Genomic DNA, 16,199 nt, shown 5'->3' on the forward strand with positions numbered 1-16,199 from the left:
TGCATCCTCGATCTCGTCTATATGCAGGACGCAGCCAGATACGCCAAAGCGGTGAATGAAGCGCACAATTAAAGCTTCAACTTCTTCGCCAGTTCGATGCCCTCTGCTAATGTTCCCACGCGGGCATCAATGGCATATCCCTCGGCTTCGAGTCTCTTCAACTCGGAGAACAATGTACTCAAGGGCAATGTGAAGCACTCGATAAACTCATTGTCCTCGAGTTGCGGTTTCGGATCCTGATTTTCAGGAAGTGACAGATCCACACGCACATGAACCATATTCAGATTAGTGTTACACATCCCCGGATCTGTGATACCTTCAGTCAGTGTCTTGCACCACGCCTCGGAGGGTCGAACCCGGGCTTGATCACGGAAATTTGCGCGTAGTCATCAATGCATCACTTACCATTAAACATGAGAGTGCTTGTCTGCTCTGCCACTCCCACATAGCCGGTCTCTTCCCTGAGCTCGCGCACCGCACATTCCTCAACGGTCTCACCGGCGTCGATAAGACCCGCTGGGACTTCAATGACCACTTTGTCGATAGGAGGCCTGTACTGTTTTTGCAGCAGCAATTCAGGGCCGGTTGGCTTGTCAATGATGGTCACGATTCCCACGCCATCGACCTCGCAGCCCGGTGGCCGAGTCTATCCCAGTCAGTACTGCTACGTAATATTACGCAAGGTTTCTCGGCCATGGAGTAAGATTTGCTGCTGAAGTAAGGAGAGGAAAGCCAGAAGCTGAGTCGCAATGCAGACTAGCAGTGGCATGATAGCGTCATAGCACCCTGAATGTACAGGAGCTGCACCGAGCAAGTAAAGAAATAAACTTACCTGTCTCTCTGCCGACTCCCAAGTCCTTTCCACACCATTTGGATCAGTGTATGTAGTCAGAACCAACCTAGTCCATTTGGCATTACTGTTTTCCTGTCATGCGGATCAGTCCATACTTCGTTCTTTACGCCAAGGGGTAATTCCGGCAGAATAGAAGAGGGACTGCGCGAACATTGCGCCATGACTTGGAGGCCCTCCAGGAACATCAATTGCGTACCAATGGAGCTCGTGATAAGAACTTTGACTTGGCGTACTTGGGATCGGATCCGGACATCTTTTGGTCTTGGTGAACGTAAGGTAGGAACGCCAGTTGAGGCAGTTACAGAATACCGGAATATAGAAGAGACGAGGAATTGCCTCTTCTCTTCAGGTGTGATGTATAACGAGTGATTTGGGCGGTCAGGTTCCCACTGATGGCTGGAGCTATTTTATGTTCAATGTTGATGAAGCATGAAGTATGAAGTATGGAGTATGGAGTATGGAGTATGGAGAAGCTACTGCGTATGCCTTGGGCCACAAAGGAGGGGCGGGGCTAAGCCACTTTCAGATCGAGATAGGGCCAACCCTGGGGTCTTATCTCATTCATTGCATGAAGACAAACTGCCTCAAATACTGTGCTTCAGGCAACCGCAAATTGCTATCTTTGATCAGGACCTGGAATCCATTTCGGCTCCCTGGAATTACCTATTCCACTTCTGCCGTACTAGGATTTGGCTATCGGCGTGGTGTTGACTGCTTCTTACAAGGTCAGGCTTATACCTGGGCTAGACAGCTCCAAGAAACCAGCAACCGGCCCCAGGAACACCTGCGAAAACAACGAAACGTGACGAAGCGTAGAATACGCTGGCTAAGGGGATAGGCGGGGCATCTTCCCGGATTCTGAAGTAGCCCTGTACCCGGACGTCCAGCACTCTTAATAGCGTTCCACCATTATATACCATTGATCTGTTGGAGTCTTCGAATATCTCTGTTAATATAATCCATGCACTCCTCCTCTTTCTTACCTCACATCTTTATCCTTACTGTATTCTTACGGCTAAATGCCGCAGGCAGATTTTTTTCAATATCTTATCTTGTATGTTCACTGTTTTGTGCCATTTTACATCGCAAGGCTGACTGTAGGCAGATTGGCCCCAAATTTAGGCTATGGATCAGCGCGTAAGGTGGGGATGTCAGGAATGTGCATTGACAGTGCAGCACATTGTGGCTGGATATCAAGCAAGTGTGCACTGCCCCTGATGCTAGCATGTAGGCGCTCACAACCCCTCCAGGCTTATTAATAGGGCTGTTCCTGGGGATGAGTTACCCAGCCGAACTCACGAACGTATTAGGCGGTCCATTCGATGTTCGACATGCACCGACCGAAACCACGTTCCAGAATCAGGGAAGAGGAATTGTCGGAAGAGCAAAAGCAGCCATTCGTCGAGCAATCACTACACCAGGATGAGGAAGATGGGCCAGATTTTGACACGGCGAGCGCTACAAGATCTGGATGCATTGTCGCCGTATCGACCGGCGTGATTCTCTCACTTCTTTGCTTGATATCCGGTGTTTACCTCCTCAGAACCAACCAGGCAACACTCGGCGCTTCGGCCTCCATCTCTACTTCTGGAAGAGAAGCCATGGCCCTAACGATCAACGTCATACTAGCACTCTGCACTGATGGTATGATGTTCGTGCATTCTGTCTCATTGCGTTGGGCATTGTATCGCGAGGGACGCCTGGAGTTCAACACCAATATCCGTCTCTTCACCAGCTCCAAAAGATTCGGCCCGAACAAATGGTACATAAACCTAGTGGCCCTAGCTTGCCTGATACTATCATACGCCTCTTCATCTGTTCTGCTGCTGTCTGACCAAGCTGTTTGGCTGTCTGAGAATGAAGACCCATTTCCATTATTGATTAACGGCACAGCCCTAATAGCCTTGGGTCTAGGTCTCACCGGTCAGGCCGTCATCGCCGTATGGTGCCTAGTGTCCAGCTACAAGTTGATACCGACCTGGAGCTCCAACCCGCTCAACACCGCGTCGGCCGTGGTGCAGAATGGTGGCCTCGCTCACCGTTCCGGGCGATGTATGCTATCAGTTCACCAGAGACAAATGTCAAGCCAAGAGACATATCCTATGGATCGACAAGGAAATATGTTCCAATTACAGGGCACGGTGCGATATATTCTCGCTTTACTGTGGTCACTCGCTCTTCTGGCCATCGCGTGGCCTATCGCCATCGCCGCTGTCTCCAAGTCCATCGGCAACGCCAGTGCTGCTGGCCAGGCCTCTGAACCTTTATGCTGGACAGTTGGATTTCAATGGAATAAAGACGCTCTTGCGTGCTCTCGCAACTATGTGACGCTGTCTATGTCCCCATATGCGAATGACCACAATCCTAACTCCGCAACGTTCTCGTATGGTGCCGAGGCTGTACTTTGTGTTCTCTTTGTCTGTCTTATCCAGGCTAGTCAGACCGTCGCATTGCACTATTTGGAGCTGTTCGTCAGCTTGTCCAGAGATGAAGGCATTTGGCGACAAGCTTACAGTGAAACAAGAGAGGCCCCAGGGACACAGTTGGCGACAAATCCATTCCGTGCAGCTGTCTCGAGTTGGGAGAACGCCGTTCTATTCATAGCCAAAGCGGTGCTGCATTGGATAATTGGTCAGAGCCTGATCCCTTCCGTTACCATGGAAGACTCCAAAGACATCGCCAAAGACATCGAGTCATTGGCCTCCATCCCTATCGAAGACCTGTCCGCTCATGTCGAAGACCTGTCGTTCAAACGCGGATTCCAGTTTGATATGGTATACTCGCGGTTGATTATATACGCCATACTAGCCGTCCTCGTGGCCGCTTTCGCGACATACCTGGCTCTCAGGCGACCAACAAGCTGTCAGCCTGCCGCGCTGGGACATCTGCCGACTCTTGTAGATCTCGTCGATGATTGGAAGACGGACCAGAGTGGCCGGATGTGGTGGGGGATAAGACTCCCGAACTAGAGGCCGGTCAGGTGCGGCACGCCGGAACATGCTGGGATAAGACGGTGCTTGGCCCGATATGTACTACTGCTAGATATGCCGGTGACTAACCTGATGCGGTCATTTCGGTGTCGATTCAACAGGTCAGGTTCCTCGAATTCTCAACGTAACGTTGCCGATTCGTAAGCTGTAGTTCGCTATGCCGTACCATTGCTTGCTAAGGCTCACAACAGGCTAGGGTCGCAGCAGCGATAGACACAAGACAGTCAGTCTAGTAATGAAATAACACGGCAACTTTAGGTCAGAAGAAGTGAGGAAGATACTATAATTAAGGTAGCTATAACCTGGAGAGGACAGAAGGAGTGTACATCATAAGGAAGTACTGAATAGATACACATGTACATGCATACACAGTAAATATAAAGAACTCAGTACTATCTTACGGCTATGTAAATAGAGTAAACATACACTAGAAGCAATATATCCTGAGCAGATAGGTTGAGAAAGGCCACATCAGCATAGCAGGCTTGGCGGGTGCATAATAGAGAGCTTGAGGTATCTTGAAGGCTTCACAGGACAGCATGGATCAAAGTCAACAAAGCTAAATATCAACGAAGCAAATAAAGATACAAAAAAACAAAAACATACAACAGCCGGGATTCGCTGGTGGTCACCCACCCAACTACTAACCGGCCGGCGTGTGGCTTAAGTACGGCTGAGCGGACGGGAAGCCCTGTTCTCCACACCCTATGGTCGTATGTATCTGAACCATATTCAGATAGACTTATATAGCCCTAGGGAATAGGTGAACGCTGCTTTTAGTGTCGCGCAACCTAGGGTAAGGACGCTGAGTGCGATATAGAAAGGGTGAGGGGTTCGGGTGAGTATCACTCTAATCCGCGCGACCACCACATTGACCTCTTAGTTCGCATAAAGATAAACACTGATTCGACGATCCTTATTTGTCTGAAACCGTCAGTGTCTTGGCATCTACACCTAGCCACCCAGCTTGCTTAAACCAGAGCGACGCAGTATGAGCACATTTGAATTGTCCTCGTCTGACTATCTCCTCTCACATATAACAGTAGGGAAAGGAAGAAAACCGTCGGAATATCAGTCGGGCCGGAAAGAACGAAGATGAAAGCCAGTTCGTGAAGAACAGCTACAGTGGGGGTTCAAAAGTATTTGGACCCCCTTATGCCGCAAAGATCACCGCTTTCCATTTTTGATCTATTCTGCCCCTATAGAAACTAGTATTTCGTATACCATCCATCTGCATCAAGGATTGCCTGCACACGGTGAGGCATAGTATTAGATAGATGCTCTAGGACCCTCTCATCAATTGCATGCCATGCCTCCTTTGCTGCCTCTATAAGATGCCTTAGAGTATCCTCAGTATCTGGAGCATGCTCAAGCTCTGGATAGCGCTCATAAATAATCACTTTCATAACAGCCCATAGATTCTCGATTGGATTCAGATCAGGGGAGTATGGTGGCCAGACCATAACCTGAATCTGCATATCATTAAGTAGGGACCTAATGATACGCGCAGTATGGACTGAGGCACCATCATGCATAAAGATATCACCAGGCTGAAGCAATTCAGGTAGAAAAGCTTCATATACAGAATGTATAACCCAGGAGGTTACCCCCCCCTTCTAGATTCAGGGTCGCCATCTAGAGGGACAAGGCCTGTGCGGATATTATATCCGAATCCAGCCCAAAACATCTTCTTTACACCCTTTCCACATCGAATACCGTGCACATCATGCTCAATAAGTTGTTGAGATGGACTATTAAATGTCCATACAGGTTGAACACCTTTACCACGCTCAACTGAGCATTCATCTGTCCATTTCACCCGTCTCCAATCATCAGGTGTATAATGAGCGTAAGTCTGAGCCCATTGTAAACGCTTAACAGCATTCTCTTCTTTGATTTCTGGTCGATTTCGTTGCTTCCATTTGCGCATATGTAGACTCCGGAATAGTCGACGAACTGTGCTCTTTGATGGGGAGGTATCAACTGCAATCTGCAGCTCACGCATCTTAATATGAGGATCCTTAGTTGCAAGATCAAGTAGATAATTCTGTTGCTCACTGGTTAAGACTTTTGGACGACCACTTCGGGCTAAGGATTGCTGATCATTGCGTTGATTCTCTTTTTTAATGGTATATTGGATGGTAGAGAGAGGTATCTGGGGATATCGTGTATGAATACGCTTGTATCCCCATCCAATATCATGCAGCTCACAGATTCGAGCACGAATAGTAGGTGTAAGCTCCTTAGATCGAGCCATTTAGATGTGTGTTGGAATAAAATCAAATCGCGTACGCAGGCATTGAGGTGGCAGAATAGTTAGAATTGGAAAGCGGTGATTCTAGCGGCAAAACGGGGGTCCAAATACTTTTGAACCCCCACTGTATCAGTGACGATTTGGGGGCACTATCCCCAGAATCCGACGGCCAATCATTCTTCAGGCAGAATATAAGTCAATCAATTCTCTACTAGTTCCGCGTTGACGAAATGCAACCTCAAAATTAGAGTCGACGACTGAGATCTTTTACCAAAACAGTCTCTTAAGTGTTTCCCGCCAAATCTATGATACAGCTTACGATCTGCATTATAATATGTATCTGTGTTGAAAGCAATTGACCCAATATATAAAGAGCTCTACGTACATTACATGCTGCAACTAAGCGTGAATTGGGACAGAAGCAAAAAAAAAGAAAAGAAAAAAGAAGGCCCGAAGCGCGAGTCGAACGCGCGACCTCTCGCACCCAAAGCGAGAATCATACCTGGTTAAATTGTTAGTGGGAAAATTAAAGTGGCGTAATATATGAGAACATACCACTAGACCATCCGGGCTGTCAATGTGGCAAAAGTTCAAGCATTATCCATTGAAACTAGCCATTAAATGGGAAGGAAGCGGAAAAAAGGAAAAAAGAAAGGCCCGAAGCGCGAGTCGAACGCGCGACCTCTCGCACCCAAAGCGAGAATCATACCTGATTTAACTGTTAGTGGGAAAATTAAAGTGGCGTAATATATGAGAACATACCACTAGACCATCCGGGCTGTCAACGTGACATTAACGTGTCACAGAAGGTATAAATTCTATATGCTATGAACACCTCTAGGAGTCAAGGATCTTAGGAGCCGATCACTCCTAAATCAAGACTAAGTCCTAATCTTCCCAACTGTATACAGACTCTTCTCCCGCGGTAGCAACTCGAACCGCACAATAAACAGATGGATGGATCACACCTATTTCCTAGCCTCCGGAGATTTAGAAGATGACATGATCCCATATTATAAGAAGCCTGCCATTTAGCAACTGAACGGGCCACAAAGCATGCATCTCAGCATCTGTCTTCAACCGCAAGAAATATACATTAGTTCACTTCATCAGTTGAAGTACCAAATATCTCTCCAGTACTCAGCACTACATCTCCCAGGGGACATTACCATCAAGCCTATGGGGGATCAGAATGGGAGAGATACCTTGGCTTCTGGCTCGATCCAGGCCTCGCCTTCGTGAGCCATCATCAGAAGGTGATTACCAAAGCAGGCACTAGCCTACAAGCGCTACGCAGTGTATCAGGATCTACATAGGGAGCCATCTCTTGGGGCCATGAGACGGATTAATAACCAGCCATCATACACCAGTTCTTTTTCAGTGTGTCACCATGGTGACATCCAACCATGCTCACAAAGAAACAGAGGTAAGGAGCAGGTGGGGGAACTTATATATCCAAATCAATGAACATATAGGCAAGAAGGCTAAGGTATTCCTAAGGGTAAAGAGTGAGATATGTAAGGGTAGCTTACTTAGACTTAGACCTTAATATTACCTGGGGGTGGAGTCTCAGTTCCAGAGAAAGTAATTCTCACTCCGTTCTTACCTTTCTTACCCCTTCCCTTGTCTTCGGAATTTTCACCTATATCACCCACTCTCACCCTAGGGCAGTCTACATTGCTGTTCTAAAGAGACAGGAGTGTCAAGGGCACTTTAAGCATTGGCTATACACAATATGTGGCTTAAGTACAGCTGAGCGAATGGGAAGCCCTGTTTTCCACGCCCTATGGTTGTATGTGCTAAGACTTGGTCTGCAATAAATTATATGCATCTCGTCTTACGCATTATGACTGTCTAACGCGGCATCTCCATAGTTCATTTATCCTCCTGTCATTTGTATTTCTCATGGCCCACTTGTAAATACTGCCTTTGGGAAGGGCAACAATGGAGGCAAGTATGGAAGCCACTGACTGCCATCGGAAAAAGAGCTGCACAAGCTTGGGAGAGCAGTTTCCTAGACAAACAGAGCCATGGCCCAGCTACAAAATTCGATGCAATGCGGGGTAAGTAGATAATGATTGGCAATGTTTTGACACATGAATACCCCTCTATCTTACCTTGATACAAGCAGCATCTGTCCAGACCTATCCCCCTTGCGTCGAAGATGCATATTAGCTGGGACAACCCAGACGAGAATTCTGTAGATACTGTCTAGTGTAACAGTGCACTTATCAATCTCTATTATATACCCATGCTATCCTGTAGACATAACTTGCAGGAGTTACAGCGTAGTATGCACTTGTTGTCCTTCTAACCAAGACAACAAAGCTCTTTTCGTGAGTTTGCTTCTGCCGATCTTTCGTTCCAATGTAAACCGGTTGGGACCCCCGCAGTTGGAATCAAGGTCTATGCAGACCTCTGCTAGCGCTGTTCGCGATTGCTCTAATGGCGTACGGCCACAGTCATGTATTTTACCAACTATCGAAGAAGAGCTCCATGCGTGGGTACGTATGCAAGCTCAGCTGACTACTCCTGGATAGGTCACAGAATGTGCATCTTCTTGGGCCACATATGGGTCTTCTTGCATTAGCATACGATCTCAATTTTCAAAGTCCACCATGTATCTAGATAAAGGCGTCTGAATGTGGTGCGCCATAGAACCTGCGCTCGAATGGGTCTTTTGCCGACAATACTCCTCTGTGAAATGATTAGCAGCGGGCTCTCGCTGCTCAATGCTATCTACAGCGGGTCTGTCCCTTGGACGGAAGCGAAGGCGTGGGCTTGGCGGTGCAGTAGGACTATGTTCTACTACATGAGCCATCAGCAGAGCCCATATTCGACTCTAAAGGAGCAAAGAGATTGAAAGTCTCAGATAATCGAGAGTAGGCCTCTATTGTGCAAATACAGACTACATACACCGAAAGGCATCTGTTTGTGTCCATGAAAACCCGTCTATGCTTGAAATTCGAGTGATGCACGAGCCCCGGCCGAGCCAGAAATTTGGGGTATTCGAAATAAGTGTGAAAGATCAGACCCATAGCGGAAGAGCTACGCTCATACACCCGGGTCCCATTCAAAGGAAAGATGCAGTCTTGCAAGTGGGGTCCCGACCACCGCTTTGAGCAAGAAAGCTTCTCATAAAACTGAAAAGGCGGACGAAAGGAATCCATTCCAGTGGCTCCCTAATGACCAGGGCGTTTGCTGTCATAACATCGTGTGAGAAAAAAAATCGAGCTGAATGCAGAACATCTAAGTCGTTTTAAGCGCTTTCGATCTGCTGAAGGCACTGTTCGAACTCGCTCCAGTCCTTCATGATCACCTTAGCACCGAGTTCCTCGAGACGCTGGGCCATCTCAATCCTTTTGTCATCACCAGGGTAGCTGCCGACGTAACCAATGACTGGGATACCGGCACGGATGGCACTCAGAGCACCAGACTTGCTGTCCTCGATGGCAACCACTTCTTCGGGCTTCTTCTTACACACCTCAAGGGCATGTAGGTAGATAGCAGGATCAGGCTTGGAAGTGGGCTTGGGGAGGGAGCTAGCAGCGCTGAAGATAAGGTCTTCATCGAAGTATTTGTCCTGTCCAACCTTCTTGATGGAGGCTTTGACACGGCGCAGGGCGGAGGAGGAGACGACAGCAAGGTCATACTTCTTGGCCTTGAAGATCTTATCCAGTTGCTCGTTGGCCCCAACGCAAGGCTGTGCCTTTTCGTTGAGCTTGCCGATGACCTCGTCCTCCTCCTTTATGACGTACTCCTCGAGTTCTTCCTTGGACATCTCAAACTTGTATTTGGCTTGCAGAGAAATCATCATTCCCCGGAAGTTCTGACCGACGAAGTCCTGGATCAGCTGCCCGCCTGTGTAGCGATCAGGGATGTTGCGCTTCTCAAGGATCTCATTAGCAAGATCCGCGCATGCTTCAAAGGCCAGCTCTTCCGACAGGACAAGAGTGTTGTCGCAGTCGAAGAAGATTCCCGTGATCTGCAGCAATGGTAGTGTGGTCAGCAGGTCTGTGAATCCATGATTTCATGTGAGGCAGAGAGCAACGAATGACCGACCTTAGGCATGGTGGCAGTTCAGCTGAGAGATTCTGTGTTATAGGGGCTGTATAGAATCGTGTGAAGATGTATGGAGATCTGAGGTTTTGCACGAAGTCTGCTTGAGGGGAGATGAAGTGAGATGAAGTGGGTAAAGTAGCCGCGAAGAAACTCAAATGGAAGTTGTTTGGGTAAGTGGGAAGGGAACGAATCGTGGGAGTGGATTGGACCGGGATCAAGTAGGAGGCAGGTGGCAAACAACAACGGCTGGCCACAATCCTTAAGTAGTTTGGGAAAGAGCTTTCGACGGACACTTAATACTAAGCTGGGAATGCAATGACCCCCGTTCAATCCACCGGTGATTCCAAAAGGGACGAAATCAACAGAAATACATGTCTGTTTTCAAAGTATTCACCTATCAGAGCTCGAATTCCGACTATGATACTATCCGGGCAGGAGCGGGACTGGTGGGGTTCCTGATACCTGAGGTCATACCATGACGTTACTTCGGCTGCTGCGACTGAATGTGTTGAATAATAGTACGGAGGCCAGCCTTGGTCGCGCGGAGGGGGACGGGGCCATCGTGGGCTTTGCTCACTGGGTCAGACGCTAGAGGCGGTCTGCTAGGCCTATGACAACAAGCACCCGCTGCCATTCTCGTTTCAGTAACGCTCAGTTTCCTCGTTCCGCTCTACTTGATCTAATCTAGTGGTTTCTCTGGATGGAAGACAGAAAGCCACAGAGCCAAATCGAATAGATCGAGTCTGGGCTGCCTCAGATATAGTGGAGTATCGCCTGAGGCTATTCAGACTTTCGTGGCTTACCAGGCTTACCACTGGGTCTTCCCAACCCATTGTTTCCCTGTCTTTTTCTTATGTCCTTTTCGATGGCTTTCTTGTAGTTCTCCGAATCTTGGAATCTGATTTTCAAGATTGTTCCACTCCATACAAGCAAAAATATTCATCTATAGCATATGAACAATGGGGAAGAGGGATGGGGAAGACAAAGTTTGTGATTTATTATACGTCTTAAGGGTGCTTCTATCTGCAGACGCATGACTGGGGTGCCCCAACACAATATATATGATTCATGCGAAGGGCTCAAATCGGTCAAGATATCCCAGGATCAAAGACCCAAACACTGGCACTAGGAGAGGAGACAAGAGTATGGCCGGTTGTCACACTCATGGAAAGCTCATCCACGAATAAGCTGAATATGTTGGCCTCCTGTTGCGCTCTACTGCGTTTGGTCTGGCCATGTTGAAATAACTTGGGCCTTCCCATGCCTGTGATTGTAACTTGCATGCCCCACAGTCTCCTCCGATTTGATCATTCAACAGGTTGGGCGGATAGCACACGGTCTTGTTCAACACATAGGTACTTGGGCCCCTTAGCTACACAACTGTAGGTAAGCCGAATGTACCCAAGATATATCAATACCTACCCAGGTATTAAGGTATTGTTCTGGCGTAGGTTTATATAGAAGAACAAGCCACTCAAGCAGTTGGGTAAAAAGAATTAGCCTCTTGACCCAGCAAAAATTCCTTGGGTGCTAATTGGCTCATGCTTGCACAGTGAACTTAACCATCCAATCAATCAGGTTCGGCCGTTAGGCCCGTCCTCTGCTAACCCACACTTTGATGTGGGATAACGTGTATGCGGTATGTATCTTACTTTTTCTTGTTCATATATTATTATTCTGAAGTATTATCCTGGGAACCTCATTATTGGTGCTTATTGTCATTAACTAAACTACGCGCCTTTTGGTTTCAGTCTGCATTTCGTTTCAGAGGAAAAGAGGCAATGCCAGAAAACACGGGGGTCATTCCGACCAATTTCCTGTGTCCGTCTCATCCCTTCATTTCCCCTCCGCAGCGCAATCCATTTCTCGAACTTTGTCGTCGCTGCGACGATCAGCGCTGTCTATTTCCAACCGCCTTCGTTCAATTGAGTCCGATGCTGCCTTCGTTGCAGAGGTTGCCGAACACTACGGCTTGCCTCTAGTCGCCAACGAAAGATGCGGGAGTTGGTACATTTCGCCGGATATCAAAGCTGGTAGTGCCTATTTCAAGAGCACGGACGGCCATACCGGCCAGTGGGATTTTAGTTTTCGTAGACTGAATCTACAAATATTACCACTTGCTCGGCAACATGGAGGGTGAGTGAGCATTGACTATCACTGTTATCGCCTCCCGCTGAAGCTTGGGCTAGTGTTAACTAAACTTGCCAATGATCACTGCAGATGTATTATTGTCGATTCCACGCGTCGGGGTAAATGTAAGTTTGCTTTTTGAATTTTTTGTTCAGTCCGCAGCCTGGTCTTACGAGGCGCAGTGATGCCCGATGCCTTGTCTAAGACGGTTCCAATATGGTGCGCTGTCATGAATCGAGCACTTTTCCCATCCGATGCTGCATATCATGCAGTACAGCTTCCGCCGAATTATCTAGGCGCCTCGGAGGAATCGCAGATTGAACTCCGGATTGATGGTTTCGTGAAATCACTCAAGGTATTCTTTTCTGTCTACCATCACTATACTCTTTTAAGCCCAGCAGCTTTAGACTGACTGAAGGTCCAGGATCTCAAACTTGATCTGGATGATCTCAGGCAGCAACTTGGAAAGCCTATTCGGGTGGCATGGGCCAATCGGTCTTATTTTTATCCTACCGATCTGCACAAAGGACCCGACTACAACCTTTTCGTTCTCTGCTCTGCGTCCAAACGAGTTCACGGCGCAGAAATTTCGGAGGGCGGCTACATTCAAGGCGCAGGGGATGACAGTGAGGGCTGGGCCCAGGGGTTGACTCCGCCAGTCTTCTGGGCCCACAAAGCGACTCTCCTGAAGACGCCCGAGGAGGATTTGCCCGAACTGGTCGAAGAACTGGTGAAAGAGCATCGAGGTCAGGATACTGCTGAACAAGCCACATTGGTTGCGCCTACTCGGAATCTTTACATCAGTCAAACGAACGCCAGTATCAACGACAGTGGTCTCTATGATCTCGTAATTGATTGCAATGCCAGACCCGCGGCCTCAGAAGGAGACCCAAAGCGGCTCTACCTTGGATGTAGGTCGTCAAAACTGGGAAGCCGCGACTTGAGACAAGAGCTCGAAAAGGTTCGAGCTTTTGTCAGTTCCCAGCTCGCCACCGATCCTTCACGATCACTACTAGTTACCTGTGAAACTGGTAAAGATCTCTCCGCTGGTGCCCTGCTTGCTATCATATGTCTATTCTACAATGATGATGGTATGCCATTTTTCCGTACACCCACTTGCCTTTCCTATCTTCGTTCACCACCTCGTTTTCTCGTCCTTTCCTTTTTTTTTTTTTTCTGACAGTTCTTAGGGTCTTTCACAACATCCCCAGCGAGGCGATCAATAGACAAGCAATTCATACGACAACGTCTTGCCTGGATCGTGTCATCAAAACATGATGTGAACCCGTCGCGCCCTACACTTCAATCGGTCAATGCATTTCTGATGGAACGACCGGATTATTAAGACCAACAGATTGCATCTTATCATTAAAGCCGGGCGTGGAACGCTACATATCAAACAGGATCATTCTATCTACTCATTTTCGACGGCCTCCACGATAGCTCCAGCGCTTCCTTGATCGAGGGCATTCAATACCGCCATATCCTCCTCACCAATCTCAAAATCAAATACGTTGGCATTAGCCACAATCCGCTCGGGGGTGTCACTCTTGGGCAACGGAACCCATCCTTTCTGCAGCGCGTAGCGTATCAAAATCTGTGCCGTCGTCCTTTCGTACTTCTTGGCCACGTCGACTAGCGTTGGGTCATTGGATTTATAGTTTCGCACGAGCGGGGAATATGCTTCCACGACGATGCCGTTCCTCTTGCAATATGCATCAATGACTCGCTGTTGGCACCAGGGATGAAGCTAAAGAGCGCATAAGGTCAGTATACCTCAGGTGCTGGCCATAAACGCCATAGAGCTTACCTCAATCTGGTTTACGTGCGGCGGCCAGACCTTGGCGTATGCCTTCATCTCCTCGATGTGCTTCACCCCAAAGTTGCTCACACCGATGCTCTTCGTTTTGCCTTCCTCCAGAAGCCTCTCCAAGGCCTGCCAGAGCTCTTTCCGGCCGGTTGAACCAGAGCTTGAGCTATGAATGAGGAACAAATCCACGTATCCATCCTGACCGCCAATCTTCTCGACGCTTTCTAGTAGCTTCTGGTACGTAGCTTCGGGGGACCCGGCTGGGCTCAGAATTTTCGTAGTAACGAAGATCTCGCTACGAGGGATGCCGCACTTGCGGAGAGCTTCCCCGACCTCCTTCTCGTTGCCGTAAAACTGGGCAGTATCAATGTGTCGGTATCCCGCTTCAAGGGCCTTCAGTGATGACTGGACACATTGGCCGGTGGGAGAGCGGTAGACACCGAACCCAAGGCGGGGGATCTTGATGTCGGAATTGGGGCGAGGCAGTAAGTCCGTGATGGCAAGTTTCGAAGACATTGTGTTTGTGACTCGGCGGGAGTCAATTGATGATGGTGACCGAGGAACTGCGCTCGAATATATTCAGTTTCTGAAGCTTATAAGTTGGCCAGAAGAGTGACTCGATGACATGGATATGGAGCGGGGAGAGGAAGATTTGGTAGGCGCTTCTGGTTGGTGTCCAGCCGCTCCAACTTGCCCCGCCGTCGGTCTTGGTGCAAATGATATCATTCCCTAGGCTTCTCAGGTGATTAACTATTGTTTATTAGTTATTATTGCCGATTGAACTAAGCACTTTTGCTTGCAGATATGTATTATTTCTCCCTAGCGTGACTGTATCCTTGTCTTCTCCCGTCTAAGGTACACTTCGCCTCGAGATATGAAACTTGGTCCTCCAGAAGGTATCCTAAGCACTGAATCCCCTGATACCCCTTGGGCTCGAGAGGTACTCGAGAATGTAGATCGGCTGTCCTGACTCCGCCCTAGTTGTCGTGTCCTTGGATCTATGCGAACCGTTGTAACCGCGTCAGTCAAGACGACACATGGTGGAGGAATGTGGCATTAACGTTTGGGGTCATTCCCTGTAAAGAGCAAGCTCACACTGCAAGGCTCCAGATGTTCTGTCTCCATTCTGTCTAGATAGTACTTAGATGAGCTCTCGTTAGGGCCGATTAGGACCGAGTGGATATGTGAAAAACAGCATTGCCGCCATATCCTGGGTCCTGTTGGCTGGGATCGAGGATGATAGGTAATCAGTGTCTCCAGAGCACACCTTCTGAGCTTCGCAACATGTAAGCAAACATTGTCAGAGTTTTCTATATATCAGATAGCTCACCTATGAAAGAGATGAAACCGGTGCAAATTGATGAGGTAACGAGAGAACAAATTAGGGAGCCTCAAGATACTATAGGGAGATTCAGGAGATGATACTAGAGGAGGGAGATAGCAATGGGTGAGTGAGAAGGAGAACAAGACGGAAAGGAAGTAGGGAAGGACACAAAGACACCATATGCCTTGTCGACTAGTTAATTCACAGTTCCTGAATATTGATATTCAATACTCTCTTCTATCAGCACAGTCTGTGTGAAGAGTCATAGTATATTCACAGGAAACACTGTATGAACAACAGGGTAATATGATGATCTAAAATAGAAGATTTGAATGAGACTATCTTGCTTGAAGACTACCTCCAGAATAATACTATATTATCTGGTCTATCACAATGTATATAGAATGAATCACTATACTACTTGATATAAAATATTATTGACAGTTTAATATTAAATACCGTTCACCATAGCACCTAGTTAAATCTCTACATATGCTAATCATTAATAGGAGGTAACAAACAGGGATCTGAGAGGTAACTGACCTGGCCTAAAGAGCCTGTCAACCATATTAACCGCCTAAAAATTCATATTAAATATTTAGCCGTCATCAAAATATTTTCCTACTATATAAGGATATTCTTTATTAATTAAGCGCTCCAGAATGCTCAGATTAAGATATTTGAGTAGCTTGGATGCGCGGTTTAGTAGTTCAGACCCCTACACATTACCTATTCATGAAATAACTGCTTTGTGTTGACAGAACCCATAACAGTAA

The 16,199-nt window shown here is 47.7% G+C and overlaps 5 protein-coding genes and 2 non-coding genes across 7 annotated transcripts; 2 read left to right on the plus strand and 5 right to left on the minus strand.

Moving 5' to 3' along the window:
- Window positions 1-68: 68 nt before the first annotated feature.
- P174DRAFT_510181 (MutT/nudix family protein) lies at window positions 69-1,300 on the minus strand (the record flags this gene model as incomplete). The annotated part of the gene is made up of 4 exons (XM_024831646.1): window positions 1,050-1,300; window positions 833-925; window positions 406-646; window positions 69-316 (listed from the first exon to the last, which is right to left on the minus strand). Exons 1-4 carry the CDS (start codon window positions 1,104-1,106, stop codon window positions 69-71), a joined length of 639 nt encoding a protein of 212 aa, XP_024685682.1. The 5' UTR covers window positions 1,107-1,300.
- Window positions 1,301-1,883: 583 nt separating this feature from the next.
- Window positions 1,884-4,116, plus strand: P174DRAFT_98894 (uncharacterized protein). The gene is made up of 3 exons (XM_024832510.1): window positions 1,884-1,907; window positions 1,959-2,054; window positions 2,104-4,116. The coding sequence occupies exon 3, from the start codon at window positions 2,176-2,178 to the stop codon at window positions 3,820-3,822; it is 1,647 nt and encodes a 548-aa protein (XP_024685683.1). The 5' UTR covers window positions 1,884-1,907; window positions 1,959-2,054; window positions 2,104-2,175; the 3' UTR covers window positions 3,823-4,116.
- Window positions 4,117-6,544: 2,428 nt separating this feature from the next.
- Window positions 6,545-6,669, minus strand: P174DRAFT_t58. Its single transcript has one exon. It is a non-coding gene; the product is annotated as a tRNA-Asn (tRNA).
- An 82-nt stretch (window positions 6,670-6,751) lies between these two features.
- P174DRAFT_t57 lies at window positions 6,752-6,876 on the minus strand. Its single transcript has one exon. It is a non-coding gene; the product is annotated as a tRNA-Asn (tRNA).
- A 1,980-nt stretch (window positions 6,877-8,856) lies between these two features.
- P174DRAFT_438875 (HAD family hydrolase) lies at window positions 8,857-10,495 on the minus strand. The gene is made up of 2 exons (XM_024826653.1): window positions 10,160-10,495; window positions 8,857-10,082 (listed from the first exon to the last, which is right to left on the minus strand). Exons 1-2 carry the CDS (start codon window positions 10,166-10,168, stop codon window positions 9,357-9,359), a joined length of 735 nt encoding a protein of 244 aa, XP_024685684.1. The 5' UTR covers window positions 10,169-10,495; the 3' UTR covers window positions 8,857-9,356.
- Window positions 10,496-11,118: 623 nt separating this feature from the next.
- On the plus strand, window positions 11,119-13,634 carry P174DRAFT_457794 (initiator tRNA phosphoribosyl transferase family protein; the record flags this gene model as incomplete). Its single annotated transcript, XM_024829585.1, has 6 exons — window positions 11,119-11,145; window positions 11,928-12,295; window positions 12,380-12,414; window positions 12,472-12,644; window positions 12,714-13,380; window positions 13,480-13,634. 6 exons carry the CDS (start codon window positions 11,119-11,121, stop codon window positions 13,632-13,634), a joined length of 1,425 nt encoding a protein of 474 aa, XP_024685685.1.
- On the minus strand, window positions 13,630-14,716 carry P174DRAFT_384790 (aldo/keto reductase family protein). Its single transcript, XM_024823226.1, has 2 exons — window positions 14,100-14,716; window positions 13,630-14,039 (listed from the first exon to the last, which is right to left on the minus strand). The coding sequence occupies exons 1-2, from the start codon at window positions 14,613-14,615 to the stop codon at window positions 13,704-13,706; spliced, it is 852 nt and encodes a 283-aa protein (XP_024685686.1). The 5' UTR covers window positions 14,616-14,716; the 3' UTR covers window positions 13,630-13,703.
- Window positions 14,717-16,199: the final 1,483 nt, after the last annotated feature.

Source organism: Aspergillus novofumigatus (assembly GCF_002847465.1).
Source record: "Aspergillus novofumigatus IBT 16806 chromosome Unknown P174scaffold_2, whole genome shotgun sequence".
Classification (NCBI taxonomy): domain Eukaryota; kingdom Fungi; phylum Ascomycota; class Eurotiomycetes; order Eurotiales; family Aspergillaceae; genus Aspergillus; species Aspergillus novofumigatus.

What these genes read in the sequence shown, in the direction of transcription:
- P174DRAFT_98894 (XM_024832510.1), top strand. Translation starts at nt 2,176, where the DNA reads ATGTTCGACATGCACCGACCGAAACCACGTTCCAGAATCAGGGAAGAG.
- P174DRAFT_384790 (XM_024823226.1), bottom strand. Translation starts at nt 14,615, where the DNA reads ATGTCTTCGAAACTTGCCATCACGGACTTACTGCCTCGCCCCAATTCC. An exon ending in CGCACGTAAACCAGATTGAG is followed by an intron (nt 14,040 to 14,099) that starts GTAAGCTCTATG and finishes TGCGCTCTTTAG; the next exon opens with CTTCATCCCTGGTGCCAACA.